Source organism: Rhinatrema bivittatum, chromosome 1 (genome assembly GCF_901001135.1).
Source record: "Rhinatrema bivittatum chromosome 1, aRhiBiv1.1, whole genome shotgun sequence".
Classification (NCBI taxonomy): Eukaryota; Metazoa; Chordata; class Amphibia; order Gymnophiona; family Rhinatrematidae; genus Rhinatrema; species Rhinatrema bivittatum.
This window is the reverse complement of record NC_042615.1, coordinates 457,281,121-457,303,042: the sequence shown is the minus strand read 5'-3', so window position 1 is coordinate 457,303,042 and position 21,922 is coordinate 457,281,121. Positions and strand designations below refer to the sequence as shown.

The 21,922-nt window shown below is 45.9% G+C and overlaps 1 protein-coding gene across 5 annotated transcripts in view; it reads left to right on the top strand.

The window, feature by feature from the left end:
• Nucleotides 1–21,922, top strand: part of MPDZ (multiple PDZ domain crumbs cell polarity complex component) — a 662,189-nt gene that overhangs the window by 615,055 nt on the left and 25,212 nt on the right. For all 5 annotated transcript variants that reach the window (XM_029605550.1, XM_029605570.1, XM_029605559.1 and 2 more), the window contains one exon: nt 3,771–3,893. In XM_029605550.1, the coding sequence (XP_029461410.1) occupies nt 3,771–3,893 (123 nt within the window). The remainder of the gene's footprint in view (nt 1–3,770; nt 3,894–21,922) is intronic.

Here is a 21,922-nt window from a genome sequence, read left to right as displayed (position 1 = left end):
GCGGGCCATAACAGCCATTAAATCCCATAAAGCTTCTAGTGTGATTTCCGTAGGTTTCTCAAACTCCAGGGGATCAAGCATGTTTTCTCCTACCTCCTCTTGTGGTCTTTCTCTCGCTGTCTCCAGAGATTCAATTCCTGCACCGACCAAACTCCTCGCAGGCATTTCATGACCATCAAACAGAGGTGGTAGGGTTGTCCCAGCTCTCGCCTGATCAACGGACCCACCCTCTTCCGGCTAGCCTTGCTTCGGGGAGTACAGCTCCGTCAATAATGCGGAGGGGAGAGCTACACAACGGACCTCGGGGTTCTGGCAGGCTCAGGGTGACCTCGCCTGGCGAGAGAACCGCTCCTCTCAGCTCTCCCGCAGCGGCACTCGCTGCCCCCACCGCAGAGGGAATAGTCACGAAGTCAGTGATATACCGCTGTTTCACCGGGCTAGGTGAGTCTCACCTTGCCCTTCCGCTTGTGAGTCATTTTCTGAAGAATATCCGCTACTCACCCGGTCAATTTCCAAGGAAATAGCGGATAGCGGAGCAGCTTGACTCAGCATCCTCAAGCCGCGACCATCTTAACTCCTCCTCCAGCAGTCACCATTCTTTGCCTTTCCAACCCTGCATCTTATCAGTGCTGGAAGATCTGTGCAGTGACTGAAAATGATGTGCTTGAAGGGGTTTCCACTCCCTGCCAGCCAGAAGACTACCGGCACATTAGTGGCAACTAAAAATGATGTGCTGGCAGGGTTCCCATTTCCCACCACCAAGAAAAAGACCTGCAGGCTTCTCCTGATGCTATCCTGCTGGTAAGAGGAAGAAATAAAGGCCTGGGAATTGGAGGAGTTAAAAGGGAGGCAAAGGCAGGGGATGTGAGTGAGTGAGGAGGTAAGGGAAGGAAGGTGAGTGACTGAGAGGGAAGGGAAAGAAGTGAAAGAGTGCTTGTATGTGAGCATGTGTAAGAGAGAGAGCATGTGTGTGTGTGTGTGTGTGTGTGTGTATGTGAGAGAGAGAAGAAAATTTGCGCAACCCCTCCCCCCCTCCCTAACCCTCGACAATCTCAGGGTGACTAGAAACCAAACATTCACAGGTATGGAGCACAGGAACATTTTTATCCTTATTAGTATTGATTATAGTATGTGATTTGATGTGTCTGCTGTTTTGAAATATTTTGATTTCTGGGAAATTTTTAAACATTATGAGTTTGATTATTGGCTGTTATTCTATTTAGCAGCTGTCTTGAAATATTTTTATTTGTATTGTTTGTTATTAAGACTGACGTTTTATATTTCTTGATTTTGTTTTGTGAGGAATGTTAATGTTTCTATTTTAATACTTCAAAAACAAAAATCCAATTTTTTTCCTAGAGATTATGATGTCATCAGAAATAATTATCCCACCATTGTATAAACATATTTAATACACTTCTTTTGTATTTATTATTAATGCTGAAGGCAATAGAAGTATATTAAATACATATATATTGGTGGCAAAATTATTTCTAATGTTTCTGTTTTTCCATTGTTGCACTGATTACAGGATCTGGCTTGTGGTTTCCAGTTCAGTTTTTGTCTGCTTTGTTTCTGTTTATACTTTATGGTCTCTCTATTCTGTGTTTGATGAGGGTTATCTGTGTTCTGCATTTATGATCAAGGTGAGGTATTCTGCTATCATGTAGTTTCTATGTAGGGATCTACAGCAGCCTGGCTTGTTCTGTTTTCCTACCAGGTAGTGTATTGGTATTTTAGGCCTTGGTGTAATATTTACAGTGTTGCATTTTCATAGGTAGGGTTACTACGATAGGAGTGCTAGAAGTTAGTGCTGATTTGGCATGGGAGATTTACTGTTCAATAGGCCTAATACCATATGGGTCTAGTTTTCTTTTTTGCAGTTTAAATCACTGAAGAGGCCAAAGGGGGAGGGGTTCCCCTTGATGTCTGGCACTTTTGGTGATTTGAAATGCTGGGACGAGGGATGCAGTAGTCAGAGTTCCCACAGAAGTAGCAGACAGTATATCAGTAATAATATACCTAGGAAGTTGGCAACCCTACCAGACTCCCAGGAATCCTACCACCTGCCTCCCACCCTTCCCCAGCATGTCCCCCCTGGGGATGTGGGAAATGGTGAGGATCTATGTGTGGTGCCCTTTCTCAGGCCAGTGCAAGGGTATAAGGCACCCTAGGCAAATCTTAAAGCCTCCCCCCTGCCCTCTCCAAAAACAATTTAAAATTATGCATTTATTTTGAAGTTTCTTATTAACCACTTCCCTGAACTAGAATGGGAGAGTTTATATAACGAAACTGCAGGATCAGATTTAGGCATTGGCAACATAGGCAAGTGCCTAGGTAGCCAAATTCTGAGACATTCAAAAACTAGAGTTCCCTATGCTTCTCTGTGATTTTCAGGGGTGAAAACCTGCCCCTCATCCCTGATCCTCTGCCTATGGGTGCCATAATCTCAAATCCTGCCCTGTTCAAAGTACAGTCTTCTGAAATAAAAATAGTATTTACAAAATGTATTTTACATTTACATGCACTGCTGTGATACCAATCAATAAATCCTGTTTCGTCAACTAGCCGCCAGTGAACTGCAAGGGCTGATCCTTTCCTGCATTTCTGTTTTGGTTTTTTTTTTTTGGGGGGGGGGGTTGTTTTTGTTTTTAAGCTTTGTGGCAAGGCTCCCTGGCCCACACAAAACCTTAAAGGCAAGGTAAAAAAAAAAACACAGGAGGATCCGAGGAGAAGGCACAGAAGGGGGGGGGGGAGGGGAGGAGAAATACCAAAGGAGGTAGGAGAAGCACCAGCAAGGCTTATTTGGATGCTACCACCTCAGGTCCTGTACTGCTCAACAGTGAGAGGGAGCACTTGGCTTTCACTGCTGGAGCCACTAAAGTTTCTTCTAATTTAAAAAAATTCTCCATTCTACAATATGGACTCCACTCAGCTGAGGAAGGGAAAGCAAGTCTTTCACTTCAGGAGCTTCAGCAAATTTTAATTTCCTTTTCAGCCTATCAGGCTGCAGTCTACAGCATGGGATGCTTGCCTACCATCTGCTAGAGACAGAGAATACTGGCAACCTAGTGTCAGCATGAAGGTATATAAGGAGTGACATTTATTTATTTTATTTATTTATTTATTTAAATGCTTTTAAATATACCGACATTCATAGGACATATCATGCCGGTTTACAATCAACTTTGTAGAAGTGAAGGAGAAATTACAAATAACAGGGAGGGGGAAGGGGAGCAGGGTTGGAAAAAGGAGAGGATGGGGGCCAGGTGAAAGCAAGCGCTTTCACAGAAGCCTGTTAGTCTCTGTCTCCATCTGCTGGTTGGCATGTATAACCCACTGGTCTGGCCTGGTTTGACCAAATTAAAGGAAAATAAATTACCAGGTAAGAAGTAATTTCATCGTTATGCAAAACTTGTCCAAATAAGTCTACCACTGAACATATATGATAAGATTATCTGGACAGCCTTATTCAATGACTAGACTTACCCGCATAACTTTAGCCGGACAGCACTGAGTATGAAGGGTGACCAGCTGAAGTATTGCAATGCCCTAGGAATGCCTCGAGCTGCAACAGTTATTAATGATTCAGAAAGCTGCCTATTGCATGGAATCTGTTGCTTGCAGATTATGTTTTTAAAGTACAATTCAGACCACATTGCACCGTATGGATGCATTAGACCCCACATCTTTTACAAATACTTAATTAATTCTCAGGAAGTAGTATAATCAAATACCGAATCTGATTTAATTTCATTGTATGCTGATAGGGTCCTTCTGACTCACTGGGAATTAGCATTGCTGGAGGAGTTGGAAGTCCCCTTGGTGATGTTCCAATATTTATTGCCATGATGTACCCAAATGGAGTTGCAGCCCAGACTCAGAAACTGAGAGTAAGTAGTTGTTTTTTCATATTTTAGTGGAGGTAAGACTATCATTGTAAATTTCAACTATATGGTGTTCTGTAATTGAAGGCTTGCAAATCTAAAAATGGGTGTGATTTGATGTCCCTCTACTTTCATTAATCCCTTCTTCCCAGTTCTTATCACCAATTCTCCCCAGCCCTTGTTTTGAAATAATTCTCTCCTTTCCCCCATATATTTTCTTCCCTGAAAATTATTTACATGTATGCCTCCTCTACAGTATAAATATATCCATTCTATCATTTTCAGCAGAACTGTATGCCAAGATCTTGTTGGTTGTCTTGATAACTGTAATCTTCTTTACAAGCTTCTTGTCTCACCCTTTAAAAATCTTGTCAGGAATGCTACTAAAAAAATGGATTTGTCTTCTGGTCTCGTTCTCTTTTCTCAAGCATTTCAGTAGGCTATTAATTTCCTTTATCGTCAAATTCAAGCTATTATCCCCCTTCTTTCTCTCATTTCCCACTGCAGTAATAGTATACTGAGCTCACGCCTTCCTATATTAACTTTTATTGTCTGTTCAGCTCACTCTGGCAGGGCTTAATTTGTGGGGAATGGAGTTCCTCCACTTCTTTTCAGACTTAAGAAGCAGAGAGCCGTGGGTGTTCTGCTCCAGTTCTTCCCCTCCAGTCAGCCTACAGGGAAAGAGAGGGGAGGGAAAGAGCACTAGTGGGCAAAGGATGGCTGATGATATAGCACTGATGGAGGCTGGGAATGGAGGATCACAGGGATAAGGAGGAGGAAGAGTTTATTCAGGTGTGTGTGAGAGAGTGTGTGTTTGGGGGGGGGATTCACACCTGCCCCTGGTCTCTTGCATAAGTCAACAGGTCACACCTGACCTTGGGCCCGCTCCCTCCCTTCACTCCCACCCTCGCTTGACAGCTCCACTTTGTTTTTGTCTATAAATGAAGCCCTGCACGCTGATATCCAGACCTCTGAAGCTTACTCTTCTTTATAATATGCCTTGTTTTGTGTATGCATTACTATTTTGTAATTATATCGCCAAACGTTTGGGAGAAAGCAAATGTCCTAGTGGTTAGAACAATGCACTGGGAACCAGAAAACTTGGCTTCAAGTCCGCTTTTGCCATCACACATGTTGTGATCTTGGACAAGTCACTTTTTCTCCTATTAACTCACCCACTTAATTTGTAATTTGTTATGAAGTACTCTGATTTAGGGTACTGTAAATCCTGAAATTATAATAATATATGTCAGTATCTTGGTTTTATCAAGTTTTCTGGCTAGAAGAAATTATAATCCTCAACTGATTTGACTGTATGTCAACTCCTTACAGTTTTACTGTATTTTATTTTTAGGATTATTGGCAGATTCTTTGGTTCTGCTGTTGAACACAAGATTATCTTGCTTATATAATCTTCTTGTTTCCCAATTGTCTTCTGTTTTTTTTAACTGACTGAAATTAATGGATAACTTTGGGACCAGTGTTTAGAAACTTGTTCCTAAAATATTTTATCTTGCAGGCTCTAAAATGGTTCTTCATGGGTGATGCACAAAATATTTTTATGTGCCTGCTAAAATGCCTCTATAGCAAGTGCACAAAAGTAGGTTTGGTGTGAAGATCAAAGGGTTCTTCCTCATTCGGTTAAGATCCTGCTCATTTTGTAATTTTTGCAGGATGGCTTGAGTAAGGAGTTGACCCTTAATTCCTTAAAGGTATGGGTGGTGGCTCTTGCCTGTTTCCAGGTGAATGGTGGGCATTGTCAGCTAATCCAAATGTGGCCCGTTTCTTGAAAGGAGTGAAGCATCTTCATCCTCCCTTACGGTTACCAATGCCCTTGTGGAGTCTTAATCTGGTTTTGGAATTTTTAGTGGGCCTTACTTTTTTGTCCGATGCAAAACCTTTCCTTGAGGTTACTGACCTTGATAGCAGTGTTTCTTCTGGCAATTTGTTCAGTTTGTCGGGTGTCAGGCCTTGTCTTGCCAGGAACTGTTTCTACGAGTGACTCCAGGGGCAATACAGCTGCATACTGTTCTTTCCTTTTTGCAAAATGAATTCTCAGATTTTCACTTGAATCTCTGCCGTCTCTGTACGTCCTCTGAGATGCAGAGGAATATGGCCTGTAACGCCCTTGGATGTCAAGAGGCATATCTTGAGGTATTTAGAAGTTTCTGAACCTCTCAGTAAGACAGATCAGCTGTTTATACTCCATGGTGGAAGTAATCAGGGTGAGCCTGTGTCACAAGCTGCAATAGCCCACTGGATTGAGGAGGTAGTCACAGCCATGTATGTGGATGCTGAGCAGCCATTGCCTAGTCAGGTTAGGGCTCATTCCACTAGGTCTCAGACAGAGTCATGGGAGGAGGTTAGATTGCTAAGAGGCGACATGGTTCTCTTTACACAATTTTGCAAGCATTATCGCTTGGATGTGCAAGCCTGGGAGGGTGCAGCCTTCGCACATGTGGTTTTGACTGGACCCCGGGCAGTCTCCCGCCCTGTTCAGGAGTAGCTTTGGTACATCCCACTGGTTTTGGATTCACCCATCTGTACGCCAAGAAAGGAGAAATTACTACTTACCTGATAATTTCCTTTTCCTGAGTACAGATGGATGAATCCAACTTCCCACAGTTGGCTGCTGAACGGTTGTGCTATGGTCCTCCTGCATGGCTGTGTGTGTTCCAGGGTATACTGATCAGTTCACATTCAAAACCCCCTCATAGATTATTTTTAAATGAATTCTCTAAACACTAAATGGCTCATGAACCATGAATCCTTTCATTCAAAATGCCACAGCTATTCACTAAAGAGGCTGCGGGATCTATGTTGTGACCCAAACTAGCCTCACTATTTAAATGAAGAAAAATTTTTGAAAGATGGAGGACGGGTTTCATATGTATGAGTTTAAAACCCCAACCAGGGTGAACTCAATTTTTGTAAATATAATCATAAACCAGGCCTCCTCCATCCAATTTTTAAAGATATGTGCAACCAGTTCAAACACCCGAGGCCTAGTTTATGATTATATTTACAAAAATTGAGTTCACCCTGGTTGGGGTTTTAAACTCATACATATGAAACCCGTCCTCCATCTTTCAAAAATTTTTCTTCATTTAAATAGTGAGGCTAGTTTGGGTCACAACATAGATCCGGCAGCCTCTTTAGTGAATAGCTGTGGCATTTTGAATGAAAGGATTCATGGTTCATGAGCCATTTAGTGTTTAGAGAATTCATTTAAAAATAATCTATGAGGGGGTTTTGAATGTGAATTGATTAGTATATTGTAACTCCCCAAAAAATATTTTGGGTGCTTGGTATACCAGGGTATACTGATACATGTCAAGCCAGTCCCTAGATTAGTGTTTGTCTGAGCTCAGTGTTTTCCTGTTGGCTGAGTGCTGGAATGGTTGGTTTATTTATTTATTTATTTGTTTGTTGAGTTTTATATACCGTCATTCGGTAGAGCCATCATAACGGTTTACAAAGTATACATTTTTCTTAGCAGTTGTGAAACAGTATAACAATGTGAAAATTTACAGAAATAAACATATCAAGTCCAGAAAGCACTATTAGGTTGGATGAGGAGGGTATGCAGGTTCAGGTTGGAGAGAAGGTATTAAGAGGTTTATAGATGAGAGTTCAATTGAAAGTTGGGATGATCAGATGTATGAAGGTCAGTGTAGAATTTGCAAAACAGTGTTTTTAGGTCTTTTTTGAATGTTTTTAGGTTGTGCTGGGTTCTCAGGACTTTAGTAGGGTGTTCCAAAGTTTAGGGGAGGCAATGGAAAAGGCTCTTTCTCTTGTTGTTGCCGGATGCACATCTTTGATGGGGGGATGTTTAGGTAACCTGAGTTATTAGAGCGTAGGTTTCTTGGAGGATTTTGAGGAATTATGTTTAGGGTGTTTAGACCTTGATGATCATTGTTTAAAATTTTGTGAATGATGGTCATTGATTTGTAAGCAATATGTGCTGTAATAGGGAGCCAGTGAGGTCAATATGGGCGTTATCTTTTAATAATCAAATTTTGATAGTTTGTCCACAGTTCATTTTTGCAGAGAATATTGGCAAGTTGATGTCACTGCAGGAGTATATATACTATGATGTCAGCTTTGCTCTATCTCCATCTGCTAGTAGAGGTGCATAACCCTACTGGTTTTGGATTCCCCTGTCTATACTAAGTGTTCTGTCCCCAGCAGTGGGTACATGTCTGTAATGTTGTTTAACTGTGTTTAGTGCAGTCCTCACCTCTGAGGATTCTTATTAATGAAGCACTGTTTGTAACCTATGATAAAAATCTGTGAGCCTTTGTTTTTAAGAGGGCCCCCCCCCCTCCACTTTTTCTCACTATCTGTAGAGCTTGAATCCTATTCAACCTAACTTAAGTTTTCCTGGGTGCCTTATAGGTTCAAAGGACTGCCCTTCATGCTCCCCCTGTGTTACGTGGTTCTTAGGCTCGCTTCCATTGGAGCCTGTCTCTAGCTTGTGGAGGCGTTTCTTTTGACAGCTCTCGGCCATGAAGCAGTTGATCCATGCTTGCCTCTGAATAGCTGTGTGCTCTGTGTGTTACCCCCTGAAACGGATTGGGTTTCACCTTCCCTCTTATTGCCATCTTCTATGGATAAATCAGCCTCATATTCCCCTCATCCTTCCCACCTCTACAATAACTAACTCCTGCAACACAAGAAACTCCTTTCTCCTGCCATAATTCCAGTTACCAAAGATTCTTGCCTGGGGCTTGCGTCTGAAGTGCAGCAATTGAGAGTAAAGTTTACTTGTACAATAAACAATTTCAGACTTACAGAATCTTTGTCATGAGGACTGATTGGGGGGAAATTTAGCTGCCTGGATAATAAAATATGGATGTTTTATGTGAGCCAGAACACTAAGGAAAAGGAAATTATCAGGTAAGTAGTAATTTCTCCTTTTGAATTTTCAAAAGGTTTTATGTGCGTAAATGGCTTTTGAAAATTGCTGATATATGCTACTTTTATGCATGTAACTCCTTTGAAAATTCATCCTGAACATTTTCCTCATTGATACAAAATGGACCCCAAGGCAAAGGTGGATGACAACTGTTAGGAAGAGAGGACAAGCTGATGACAGGGACAACATTTTTCTCTTGGCTAGATTCAGTCATGGGTCATAAGTGAGGAGCAGTGGCAGTCTCCACCAGTGCATACCAACTCAGTGCCTGCCCCCCTTCACCTCATCACTGGTCCTAAGACCAGCAGTAATCTGCAAGCTGCTGCAGCATTACTAATGTCCTTTCTAAGTTGAATATTAATTGTAAAGCACTGCCGCTATTTTCTATCTGTTCCAGCGCTGCTGCTAAAGTTTTGTTGAATGTACACCGACATGATGTTACTAAACGAATGTCGGTATATAAAGAACCTCAAATAAATAAATAAATAAAATAATGAGAATCAGCATGGGACCTGTAGGCTAGTAAGAGCTCACAGGTCTTGAAGTGATCTTTATCCCTCCTGGTTCGGGGATTCCTTTTACTACAGAAACTCATGCAAAGGCAATGCTAATGCAGGGCTTGTGAGCATGTGCTGGCTCACAGGCACCAATCTGACTTCCACTACTTATGCTGATGACTAAGAATGCTGCCATTTAATGCACTTGTGATCCCAGTGGAAGGTTTTGTGGCCACATTTGAAAAGCCTATATTCTATATTTCTATTTGGCAAAGGTGTTTGATGTCCTAATTTGAAATTCTTAAACTCCTAGTATTGTGGGACTTGTTTTTCATGTAATTAACATTTCCATTGGTGTTTAGCTTCTGACTCATCAATATACTTTAAGGCATTGAGGTTTCAAGATCCTGATCATTTTTAATAGATTGATACATAAGTAATCATTTCCGTGCTTTTGTTAGAATTTTCATTGTGATTTATTTTACTTGATTATTAATTTTAGCATTTTGTTTTTTTAGTACAGGATGTTATTTAAATTTATATCAGAATTTGTTTATCTCCTCACTTCCAAGACATTCATATGAAATAATTTTCCTTCTGAAGGCCCACATCCCTTTTAGCTTGTGAAGCAGACTTTACACATGTTTTCTTCCTTTAGTACATTGACCCCAAGAATTGTAAGGCTAATTTCAGGAATGTCTACTTTCATTCCTGTTGCACTCTCATTGCTTCCAGTTAATTTTTGGCTTTCCCCTCAGTTTTTGTAACCAGAGATTCTCTATGCTTATCCTTTTTCTTTCCTGCATTTTGATACTGCTTTTGTCTCTATTGCTTCCATTGATGAGGGGCAATTCCCTGCATCTGCTACCCATTCTTTAAAGACATTTTTTTCTGATATTGCTGCCGAACCTACCCTCTTGGAGCCTCATACTGTGACCTCTTATTCAAGACCATTCTTTCCTCTAACAAAGGTTTGTTTGTTTCTTATGTATTTATTTATTTTTTAGGTATTTAACTGTCTTCCTTATCTCCTCTGCCTCTCCTGTCCTCTAGGATTCATATATTTAGGTCATGTCTTTTCTCACAGGACAAGCAGGATGGTTGTCCTCACAAATGGGTGACATCGAGGATGGAGCCCACCACGGAAAACTTCTGTCAAAGTTTAAACAGAACTTTGACTGGCCCCTACTGGGCATGCCCAGCAAGGCACTGACCCTGCAGCCAGCAGGGGTCTCCCTTCAGTCTTCTTTTTTCCGCGCAGCAGTTGCCACGCGGTGAAAGGAGCTCTCTTACCACGTTCCTGACAGGAATTCGGTTTTTTCTTTCCGAAGAAAATTTGCCCCTCAGGGGTCTCCCTTCGACAAATTTTTGTCACCTCCGCGAAAGCTGGTAAGTTTTTTGCCGATTTTCATCGACTGCCGTCGATTTTGGCCCTAGAGGCCTGTTGGCACTTACCAATCCCGCGGCTAAATTTGGCCCTAGGCCATGGCGACGGGGTTCCGTCGTTGCCCGGATTGCACCCGGACTATGTCAATCACAGATCCCCATCGGGTCTGTGTTCTATGTTTGGGAAGTGAGCATGATGTCCTGACTTGCACTAAATGTGCCCTAATGACACCTAAGGGTCGTAAAGCCAGGATGGAGAAGATGGGGCTCCTCTTCCATGCACCCACCCCAACGCCATCGATAGCATCGACGTCATCGGAACCGGCACCGTCGAAGTTGCACCACCATCGTCAACCCTCCGGTGACCGTCCTCCACCGATGACTTCTCGGCCGTCGACTCCTGTCCCCTCCCCGGATGGGCGAGGAGATCGGAAGGATAAGCATCGCCATCGACGGCACAAGTCTCGGCCCGTCGAGGATCCACAACCATCGACCTCTGAACAGGCCGAGCCACCGACAAAAAAGCCTCGGTCAGACCTGGCACCGTCCACGTCTCGTTCGCAGGCACCGAGGAAACCCTCACCCTCCCGGGGTGCGGGGGCCGTGATCCCACCGGTTACGGTGGTACTTCCGGCCCTGCCTCAGCCTCCCTCTCCCGTCGAGCCGGGTATGGTTACCCCTGGTCTCCGGGCAGAACTGGACCGGCTGGTCCAGGAGGCCATCGAGAATGCGATGCGAAGATTCCAGCCTCCACCGGCACCGCCTCCGGCACCGATTCCGGCACCGCCTCAGGCACCGACCTCAGCACCGACTCTGCCACCGAGGAGGGAACCGACCACCGAGCCTCTAGTGGAAGCGTTGGCACCGATACTAAATCGTATGGAGGCACTCATGCGCGCCCTTCCATCGGTGATTCCAGTAGCACCGACTACAACCATCATCTCCGGAAGGACATTCATCGACAGGAGAAACACCGTTCCGGATTCCCCCGTCCGGTGTCGTTCCATCGGTGCCTTCACATACCTTTCCACCGATTTATCCTTCGGCTCCATCGATTCCAAGATCGGCACCGATTCCATCGGTACCCCCGAAGCCCTCGATGCCGTTCACAGTTCCGCTTGCAGCACCGATTCCATCGATGTCTTTGGATCCTCTACCAGGTCCTTCAGGACTGCAAGCCCTACATGATCCTTATGATACCTGGGGTGATGATACATCTTCAGATACAGATTTACCATCCCCACCATCTCCTACAGAGAGTAGAAAACGATCTCCTCCTGAAGATCTCTCCTTTATAAATTTTGTAAAGGAGATGTCAGAAATTGTGCCTTTTCAGCTGCAATCTGAGACCGATGACAGGCACCAAATGATGGAGCTGCTCCAATTTCTGGATGCCCCAAAAATCATCGCTTCCATCCCCATTCACCAGGTATTTCTGGATCTTTTAAAGAAAAACTGGGAATCACCTTCATCTGTGTCACCAGTTAATAAAAAAGCTGACTCAACATACCTCGTTCAGTCAGCACCAGGATTTCAGAAGTCTCAACTGGATCATCGCTCTGTTGTAGTTGAGTCTGCGCAAAAGAAGGCCAAGCGCCTAAAACCACACTCTTCCACTCCCCCTATCAAGGACAACAAATTCCTTGATAGTGTGGGAAGGAAAGTGTATCATGGGGCTATGCTGATATCTCGCATAGCTTCATACCAACTTTATATGACTCAATACAACAGAGCTATCCTTAAACAGATGCAGGACTACGCTGACACATTACCGGACCAATACCAGCCACAGCTTCAAGCCCTCCTTCACAAAGGATTTGAAGCTGGGAAGCACGAGATCAGAACGGCCTACGATATCTTCGATGCTTCCACGAAAGTCTCAGCTACTGCCATCTCAGCCAGACGTTGGGCTTGGTTAAAATCATCCAACCTTCGCCCAGAGGTCCAGGATCGTCTAGCCGATTTACCCTGCTTGGGGGACAATCTGTTCGGAGAACAGATTCAACAGATTGTGGCGGAATTGAAGGATCACCACGAGACGTTGAAACAACTTTCGTCTGTTCCATCTGAGGTATCCTCCAAACCACCACCTAAGAAGGACTCTAAAAAGTCATTCTTTCGGCCACGTCGTTATTACCCTCCGTCGACTAGGCCTCGTCCGGCTCGATCCTCCACCAGACCTCAGCTACGCCAACCTCGGAAACAAAGACCTGCTGTAGCCCCACCTCCCGGGCCTGCGGCAGGCCTTTGACTTCCCGATACGGAGCACATGCCATATCCCACTCCCCCACATCCCTGTAGGGGGTCGTCTGTGCCACTTTTTATAGCATTGGATACGGATTACCTCAGACCAGTGGGTGCTGGCAATTATCGCACAGGGTTACCACCTCAATTTCATAACTCTTCCGACAGACTCCCCGCCTCTTCAAGCATGGAGTCTATCCAGCCACTTGACTCAATTACAACAGGAAGTATCCCTTCTTTTGCAATCAAATGCTATAGAACCTGTCCCTCCCTCTCAACGAGGCAAGGGATTTTACTCCAGGTACTTCCTAATTCCAAAAAAGTCAGGAGGGCTACGTCCAATTTTGGACCTTCGGGCCCTCAACAAGTACCTTCAAAAAGAAAAGTTCAAGATGGTAACCCTGGGCACGTTACTCCCTCTGCTGCAAAGAGGGGATTGGCTATGCTCCCTCGACCTCAAGGACGCTTATACCCATATTGCGATAACACAATCCCATCGCAAATATCTGCGGTTTCTAGTAGGCCGCGACCATTATCAATACCGAGTACTACCTTTCGGTCTGGCATCTGCTCCACGAGTCTTCACCAAATGCCTCGTAGTTGTAGCAGCATTCCTCAGGAAGGAAGGTGTCCACGTATACCCCTATCTGGACGATTGGCTAATCAGGGCCTCCACCCCTCAGATTGCCCAGTCCTCCCTACAATTGACAATCAACACACTCCTTTCCTTAGGGTTTCTTGTCAATTACGAGAAATCTTGCTTCGTCCCATCTCAAACCTTATCTTTCATTGGGGCAGACTTGGACACCTTACAGGCAAAGGCCTACCTTCCGCTTCAACGGGTCCAAACTCTCATGTCCCTAGCTCACCAGCTCCAGTCTCAAGACACGGCCACGGCTCGCCAGTTCCTCATTCTCCTAGGACACATGGCATCCTCGGTTCAAGTCACTCCCATGACCCGACTAGCCATGAGAGTAACACAATGGACTCTACGACACCAATGGATTCAAGCTTTTCAGCCTCTGTCCTCCATAGTCACAGTCACACAAGCGCTGCGCCTATCCTTAACCTGGTGGACGACTCAGGTCAACCTCCTTCAGGGCTTACCCTTTCTTCCACCGGATCCGCAAGTAATCCTAACCACCGACGCTTCTCACATCGGTTGGGGAGCCCATGTGGACAACTTTCAAACCCAAGGGTTATGGTCCAACGAGGAAGCCGAACACCAGATCAATTTCCTGGAACTTCGAGCAATCCGCTATGCGCTCCGCACTTTCAAAGATCATCTCTTTCATCAGATAATCTTAATCCAGACGGACAACCAAGTGGCCATGTGGTACATAAACAAGCAGGGAGGCACAGGCTCCTTCCTTCTGTGTCAGGAAGCTGCGCAGATCTGGGCGGAAGCCCTCTCCCACTCCATGTACCTCAGGGCCAGTTACCTGCCGGGAGTAGACAATGTATTGGCAGACCGGCTGAGCCGTGTCTTCCGACCGCACGAGTGGTCACTCGATCCTCTGATAGCGACCTCTCTGTTTCACAAGTGGGGTTCTCCCCGCATAGACCTCTTTGCGTCCCCTCAGAACCACAAAGTGGACGATTACTGCTCTCTCATTCGGAGCCAGCACTCTCGGCCGAGGGATGCATTCTCCCTCAAGTGGACAACCGGTCTGCTCTACGCATTCCCTCCACTTCCTCTTGTGTCAAAGACTCTCGTGAAGCTACGCCAAGACGGAGGAACCATGATCCTGATAGCACCTTACTGGCCACGCCAAGTATGGTTTCCAATACTCCAGGATCTCTCCATCCGCAGGCACATCCCTCTGGGAAAGGACCCGCATCTGCTCACTCAAAACGACGGATGCCTCCTTCATCCCAACCTCCAAGCCTTGTCCCTGACGGCATGGATGTTGAAAGGTTAGTTCTTCAGCCTTTCAACCTTTCAGATTCCGTTTCTCGAGTCCTGATAGCTTCACGAAAGCCTTCCACAAGAAAGTCTTACTCATACAAATGGAAAAGGTACACATCATGGTGCACTTCTCAGTCCCTTGATCCCCTTTCCTGTCCAATCTCCAAATTCTTGGACTATTTATGGCATCTCTCTGAATCAGGTCTTAAAACCTCTTCCATTAGGATGCATGTCAGTGCGGTAGCCGCCTTCCATAAAGGTGTACAGGGTGTCCCTATTTCAGTACAACCCTAGTAACACGTTTTCTTAAAGGCTTGCTCCATCTGAAGCCACCCTTACGGCCTCCGGCCCCATCCTGGGACCTTAATCTGGTTCTTGGTCGTCTAATGAAACCTCCTTTCGAACCTCTGCACTCCTGTGAGTTAAAGTATCTCACATGGAAAGTGTTATTCCTTTTGGCTATCACTTCAGCTCGCAGGGTTAGTGAATTACAGGCCCTAGTTACCTATCCGCCTTACACTAAGCTCCTGCAGGACCGGGCGGTACTCCGCACTCACCCTAAATTTTTACCTAAGGTAGTTTCTGAGTTTCATATTAATCAATCCATCATACTACCTATCTTTTTTCCCAGGCCCCACTCCAACTCTGGAGAACAGACCCTGCATACCCTAGACCAGCGCTTCTCAACCGGTGTGTCGCGACACACTAGTGTGTCGCCAAACACCGCCAGGTGTGTCGCGTCTCCCGGTGTCCCACTACCCCGTTCTACTTTCCTTTTGCCTTTTTCCAGCTCACGCGGGCCAATTGGAAGCCTTCGTTCTTCCTATCCCCATTACACAATGGGAAGCCTCCTTCATTCTGCCTGCCCCCGCGCAGGCCATTCGGAAGCCTCCTCCCTACCAGTGGGCGTAGGAAGAAGGGAGGAAGCCTTTGATTGGCCGGTGAGGCAGGCAGGGAGGAATTTTGAACTCTGACGAAGCAAGATCGCGCAATGAAGAGGAAACCCGACCCCCGACGAAGCAAAGCCGCCATGGGAGCCCATTCCCGTGGCGGCGAAGAGGAGACCTGACCCCGACAAAGCAAGGCCGCCACAGCCTGTGGCGGCGAAGAGGAAACCCGACCGAGGCCACCACGGGAGCCCATTCCCGCGGTGGCGAAAAAAGAAGGCCCGCCGGAGTAAAGCCGCGGCGGAACTGGAGCCCATCCCTGCAGCGAAGGAAGAAGAAGTTTTTGGTGAGAGCGGGTGCGTCTGTGTGCGTGGATGAGTGCCTGGGTGAGAGCGGGTGCGTCTGTGTGCGTGGATGAGTGCCTGGGTGAGAGCGGGTGCGTCTGTGTGCGTGGATGAGTGCCTGGGTGAGAGCGGGTGCGCCTGTGTGCGTGGATGAGTGCCTGGGTGAGAGCGGGTGCGTCTGTGTGCGTGGATGAGTGCCTGGGTGAGAGCGGGTGCGTCTGTGTGCGTGGATGAGTGCCTGGGTGAGAGCGGGTGCGTCTGTGTGCGTGGATGAGTGCCTGGGTGAGAGCGGGTGCGTCTGTGTGCGTGAATGAGTGCCTGGGTGAGAGCGGGTGCGTCTGTGTGCGTGGATGAGTGCCTGGGTGAGAGCGGGTGCGTCTGTGTGCGTGGATGAGTGCCTGGGTGAGAGCGGGTGCGTCTGTGTGCGTGGATGAGTGCCTGGGTGAGAGCGGGTGCGCCTGTGTGCGTGGATGAGTGCCTGGGTGAGAGCGGGTGCGCCTGTGTGCGTGAATGAGTGCCTGGGTGAGAGCGGGTGCGCCTGTGTGCGTGGATGAGTGCCTGGGTGAGAGCGGGTGCGCCTGTGTGCGTGGATGAGTGCCTGGGTGAGAGCGGGTGCGTCTGTGTGCGTGGATGAGTGCCTGGGTGAGAGCGGGTGCGTCTGTGTGCGTGGATGAGTGCCTGGGTGAGAGCGGGTGCGTCTGTGTGCGTGGATGAGTGCCTGGGTGAGAGCGGGTGCGTCTGTGTGCGTGGATGAGTGCCTGGGTGAGAGCGGGTGCGCCTGTGTGCGTGGATGAGTGCCTGGGTGAGAGCGGGTGCGCCTGTGTGCGTGGATGAGTGCCTGGGTGAGAGCGGGTGCGCCTGTGTGCGTGGATGAGTGCCTGGCTGAGAGCGGGTGCGCCTGTGTGCGTGGATGAGTGCCTGGCTGAGAGCTGGTGTGAATGGGTGCCTGGGTGAGAGGTGGTGTGTGTGGGTGTGAATGGGTGCCTGGGTGAGAGCTGGTGTGTCTGTGTGTGAATGGGTGCCTGGGTGAGAGCTGGTGTGTCTGTGTGTGAATGGGTGCCTGGGTGAGAGCTGGTGTGAACGGGTGCCTGGGTGAGAGCTGGTGTGAACGGGTGCCTGGGTGAGAGCTGGTGTGAACGGAAGCCTGGGTGAGAACTGGTGTGAACGGGTGCCTGGGTGAGAGCTGGTGTGTCTGTGTGTGAATGAGTGCCTGGGTGAGAGCTGGGGTGTCTGTGTGTGAATGGAAGCCTGGGTGAGAGGTGGTTTGTGTGGGTGTGAATGGGTGCTTGGGTGAGAGCTGGTGTGTGTGGGTGTGAATGGGTGCTTGGGTGAGAGCTGGTGTGTGTGGGTGTGAATGGGTGCTTGGGTGAGAGCTGGTGTGTGTGGGTGTGAATGGGTGCTTGGGTGAGAGCTGGTGTGTGTGGGTGTGAATGGAAGCCTGGGTGAGAGCTGGTGTGGGTGTGAGAGCATTTGTGTGTGATTGAGAGCTTGTATATAAGAGACCATGAGTGTGATTGAGAGAGAGACTGGTCAGGGAGGTGAGAGAGACCGAGACTGTTCGTGGGGTCTAATTGGAGTTATGTGTGTGAGTGACTGGTTGTGGGCGCTAAGGAAGAGGACTGTGAGGACAGAGCTTCAGCAGCCCTTGCTGCTTCCTGTGAGTGCTATTGGCCTGGAAGGGAAAGGAGTAGAAGAGTTGCTGGAGAGGGTAAGAAAAGGTGGCTTTTTAAATTTATTTTTCTTGATTGCCATTTTAATTATTGGGTATTATGCGATGTCTGCTGTTTTGAAATATTTTATTGATATTTGGACGTGTGTTAATAATTTTTATGAGTTTTTAATTGTTGGATATTATTCTGTTCAGCAGCTGTTTTGTAACATTTTTAGTATAGCTTTACAATTATTTCTGTGTTGGGCTCTATAGCAGTTTGGCTTATTCTGTTTTCCCAATAAGAAATGTATTAGTGTTTAGGGCCTGGTTTTAATAGTTGTATTTCTTAGATAGGGTTGTTACTGGTTGAGTGTGTTCCATAATACAGGTGTATCTTTGTGCGGGTTAGTTTGTGTGCATTATTGCAGATCCTGGGACTGTTAGGTGCTATATTTCTCTTCCATTTCTCTAGGTTTGCACTGCATGCAGAGTGGCTTTTTTGGTTTTCCATTCCAGTTTCTGTCTCCATATTTATAATGTGTGGTCTTTCTGTACTTGGTGAAGGTCAGTTCTGGGTGTGTGACAGAGGTGAGGTATTTTACTAGCATGTAGGCTTTTGTATCAATCTTATTTGTTGTGTTTTCTCAATAGGACATGCATTAGTGGTAAATTACTGTCTTTTCATAAGAAGGGCTATTGTGCCTGGTAGTAAAGGGAGTTTGTTTTGCTTTTACTGAGATGTCATCAGAACCAGAATATCTTTTTTGTATGGTGAGTTGTAATGCCCTAGATCTGCTCTGCACTCATTGTGGGGGGTTGAGGGGAGTCCTGTGGATGCAGAGTGCATGTTTACATTTAGCCCCGTGACGGTCACATGCTCAGTGTGTCACGCATGTGAGAACCATCTGTCAGGTGTGTCCCGGCCAAAAAAAGGTTGAGAACCACTGCCCTAGACTGTAAACGGGCTCTAGCCTTTTACCTAGACCGTACAGTTTCTCACAGGAAGAGCACTCAATTATTCGTCTCTTTCCATCCTAACAAGTTAGGACAACCTGTGGGTAAGCAGGCTCTTTCCTCCTGGTTGGCGGACTGCATTGCTTTCTGCTATGAGCAAGCGGGCATCCCTTTTCAAGACCGTGTCAAAGCACACTCTGTGAGGGCCATGGCTACGTCAGTGGCACACCTTCGATCGGTGCCGCTTCCTGACATCTGCAAGGCTGCAACCTGGAGTTCTCTCCATACCTTTGCAGCCCACTATTGTTTGGACAAAGCTGGAAGACAGGACTCCATCTTCGGCCAATCTGTCTTGCGTAACCTTTTTCCAACGTGATGTACCAACACCCTTCCACCTTCCCGGTAGGGTGCGGATGCCCTTTACCAAATTCCACCCCAGTTGTAGTGCCTGTTGCACGTCGTTGGGTGCATTTGGTGCAAGTCAGGACATCCTCAGCTCGGTACTCACCCATTTGTGAGGACAACCATCCTGCTTGTCCTGTGAGAAAGCAAATGTTGCTTACCTGATGTAACAGGTGTTCTCACAGGACAGCAGGATGTTAGTCCTCACGAAACCCGCCCGCCACCCCGCGGTGTTGGGTTTGTTTTGTTTTTACTTTCTAGGCACTGCCTGTAGCTTTGAACATCAGACTGAAGGGAGACCCCTGCTGGCTGCAGGGTCAGTGCCTTGCTGGGCATGCCCAGTAGGGGCCAGTCAAAGTTCTGTTTAAACTTTGACAGAAGTTTTCCGTGGTGGGCTCCATCCTCGATGTCACCCATTTGTGAGGACTAACATCCTGCTGTCCTGTGAGAACACCTGTTACATCAGGTAAGCAACATTTGCTATCTCATATGGCTTTTGGTAGATCCTGCACAGTTTTGAAAGCCTTTCTCTGTACTACCTCCATCCTGTCTATATTGGAGGTACAGGTCTTACCAGTGACCTGTACAGAGGAATTATCTCCTTTTTTAACCAGTTATGCTTCTTTCTTTGCTATCTAGCATACGTCTGGTTTTGGCCACCATGTTATCTAGCACACTTTTCTCTATCTTGAGATTATCTGGCATAATCACCCTAAGATGTACATTAGTATCTCATCTGTCATGTACTGCTCCTTTGGATTTCTGTACCCCCAAATGTATGATTCTGTACATTTTACTTTGAATTTTAACTGCCAAGCATTCAACCACTTCTTAAACTTTCCTAGATCACTTCTTTTCTGTCTACTTTCCCAGGAGTATTCACTCTGTTGCCTATCCTATTGTCATTTGCAAAAAAGCAAACTTTTCTTTTTATTGCCTCCTTGTCCACCATGATTACTTTTAAAAACTGAACAGAATGTTGAGTTTTTATTTGTATTACTTGAATAAATCCTCCACAGACCTATTTTCCTGGTTTTCAGAGTATAGCCCAGTACATTTTCATTTTTTTGGGCCTATTTAAGCCATCCTTGGAGGGATCCTTCTGTTCATTACTCCCCATCAGTTTGAATATGTGGAAAATAGTTATCTTTTTTTGTTCCTGATCTATAATGTTTTTCATGAGTTTACCCAGACCACTCACCTGCACTTTGGGAGTTGCACATCAGTCACGATAGATATAGACTCTTCTAAATCATAAATAGCTGACAGTTGGCAGAGTTCTAAGTTCTAGAGCGCTAAGCTTGGAAAGTTTCTCCAGGCAGCATACAAGCATTGTGGCCCATTGGTGTTGCTCCACTAAAACTATTTTCTGGAGAAGAAAATTACAGGTAAATAATTAACATGTGCAAATATGGCAAAACACTGTCTGCCTTTGTGCAGAAGAAAACTGGGATTCTCATGCAGGGACTTTTGTTGAACTGATCAATGATAGGAATTACTTGTATTTCCCTTTTTATTTGGTTAGTATCTAATTCCTTTAGTTAGTATCTAATTCCTGGATTTGTTACCTGTTCAGTGCTGAGTTCATAGACTTCATTGATCTCAGTAGAAGGTATTTAACAAGAAGCTTAGAAGAGCCTAAGGGGTGAATTTTCAAAACGTCCGTGCAGAAAAATTAGCATATACACACACATGCTATTTTATAAACATCAAACATACGTGTGTAAATAAGGGTTTGCTGCCTTTATCTATATCCTGACTGCACACGCATAATTTGAGAAATGGCGACACAACCGGAACTTTTATGGGCCACCGGAAAACCCGTATGCAGCTGTGGTGTTCCACCAGGTCCGCTACTCCCCTTGACAAATAAATATAGTTCTCTATCAGGTCCACTACAAATAGATATGACACCGAAAACACGTCAGCAGCTATAGTGCTCCATCAGGTCCGCTATTCCCCGTAATGAGTAGATATGGGTTTAGTTCTCCATCAGGTCCCCTACAATTGGACATTGGACATGACTCCACGGGAACAAATGTCCACAACTGTAATTCTTACCCAGGTCCACTTCACCCTATAACGAGTCTCCCATCACGTCCTAAATGACCGGCTTAGACTGGGGGAGACCGGGAGCCGGCTAAAATCCTTGAGTATCATCTTCAATGGGTAAGAAACGGAAGGCAAAGATCATCATTACCTCCTCCCCATTGCAGCAACAACGTATAGGCCCCATGGATCAACACGTCGTGAGGGGCAGTGACGTGTTGGAAACGCCAAAAGAGGACAGTTTGGGAGGTATGTCGTTAATCTCCCTTAGTCCTGGCGCAGGACATTTAACCCCACCACAGCCAAAGCCTTTTACATCTCCTGTAACATCCAATGAACTGATAGGGGCAGCCCAGGGAGGTGCAGAAATTGAAATTCAAATGGCACCTCCTCGGGCCGAGAATGGAAGTATTCTTTATTCTGGTGTGCAATTATTACCTCCAGTTCATTTAGATAGTAATATTGTTCGATGGTAGTACCCGACAATGTTACTATGGCTGACCTGGGTAGAATGATAATGAGATTAGATAATAATGTTATAAAAATGAATGAATCATTGATGACTGCTATTAATACTAATAGGAAGTTAATTGATGATCAAGTGAAAATTGTAGAAAAACATGAGAAAGATATTCAGAGTTTAACTAATAAGATCCAGTTAACTCAGAATTCTGAAAATGTATTTATACGAGATAGTATTACAATGCATAAGGAAGTAGAGTATATAGAAAACTTGTTGCGCTCTAAGAATATGAGAATTATAAATTTTCCAATCACTCGGCTGATGTCCCCTT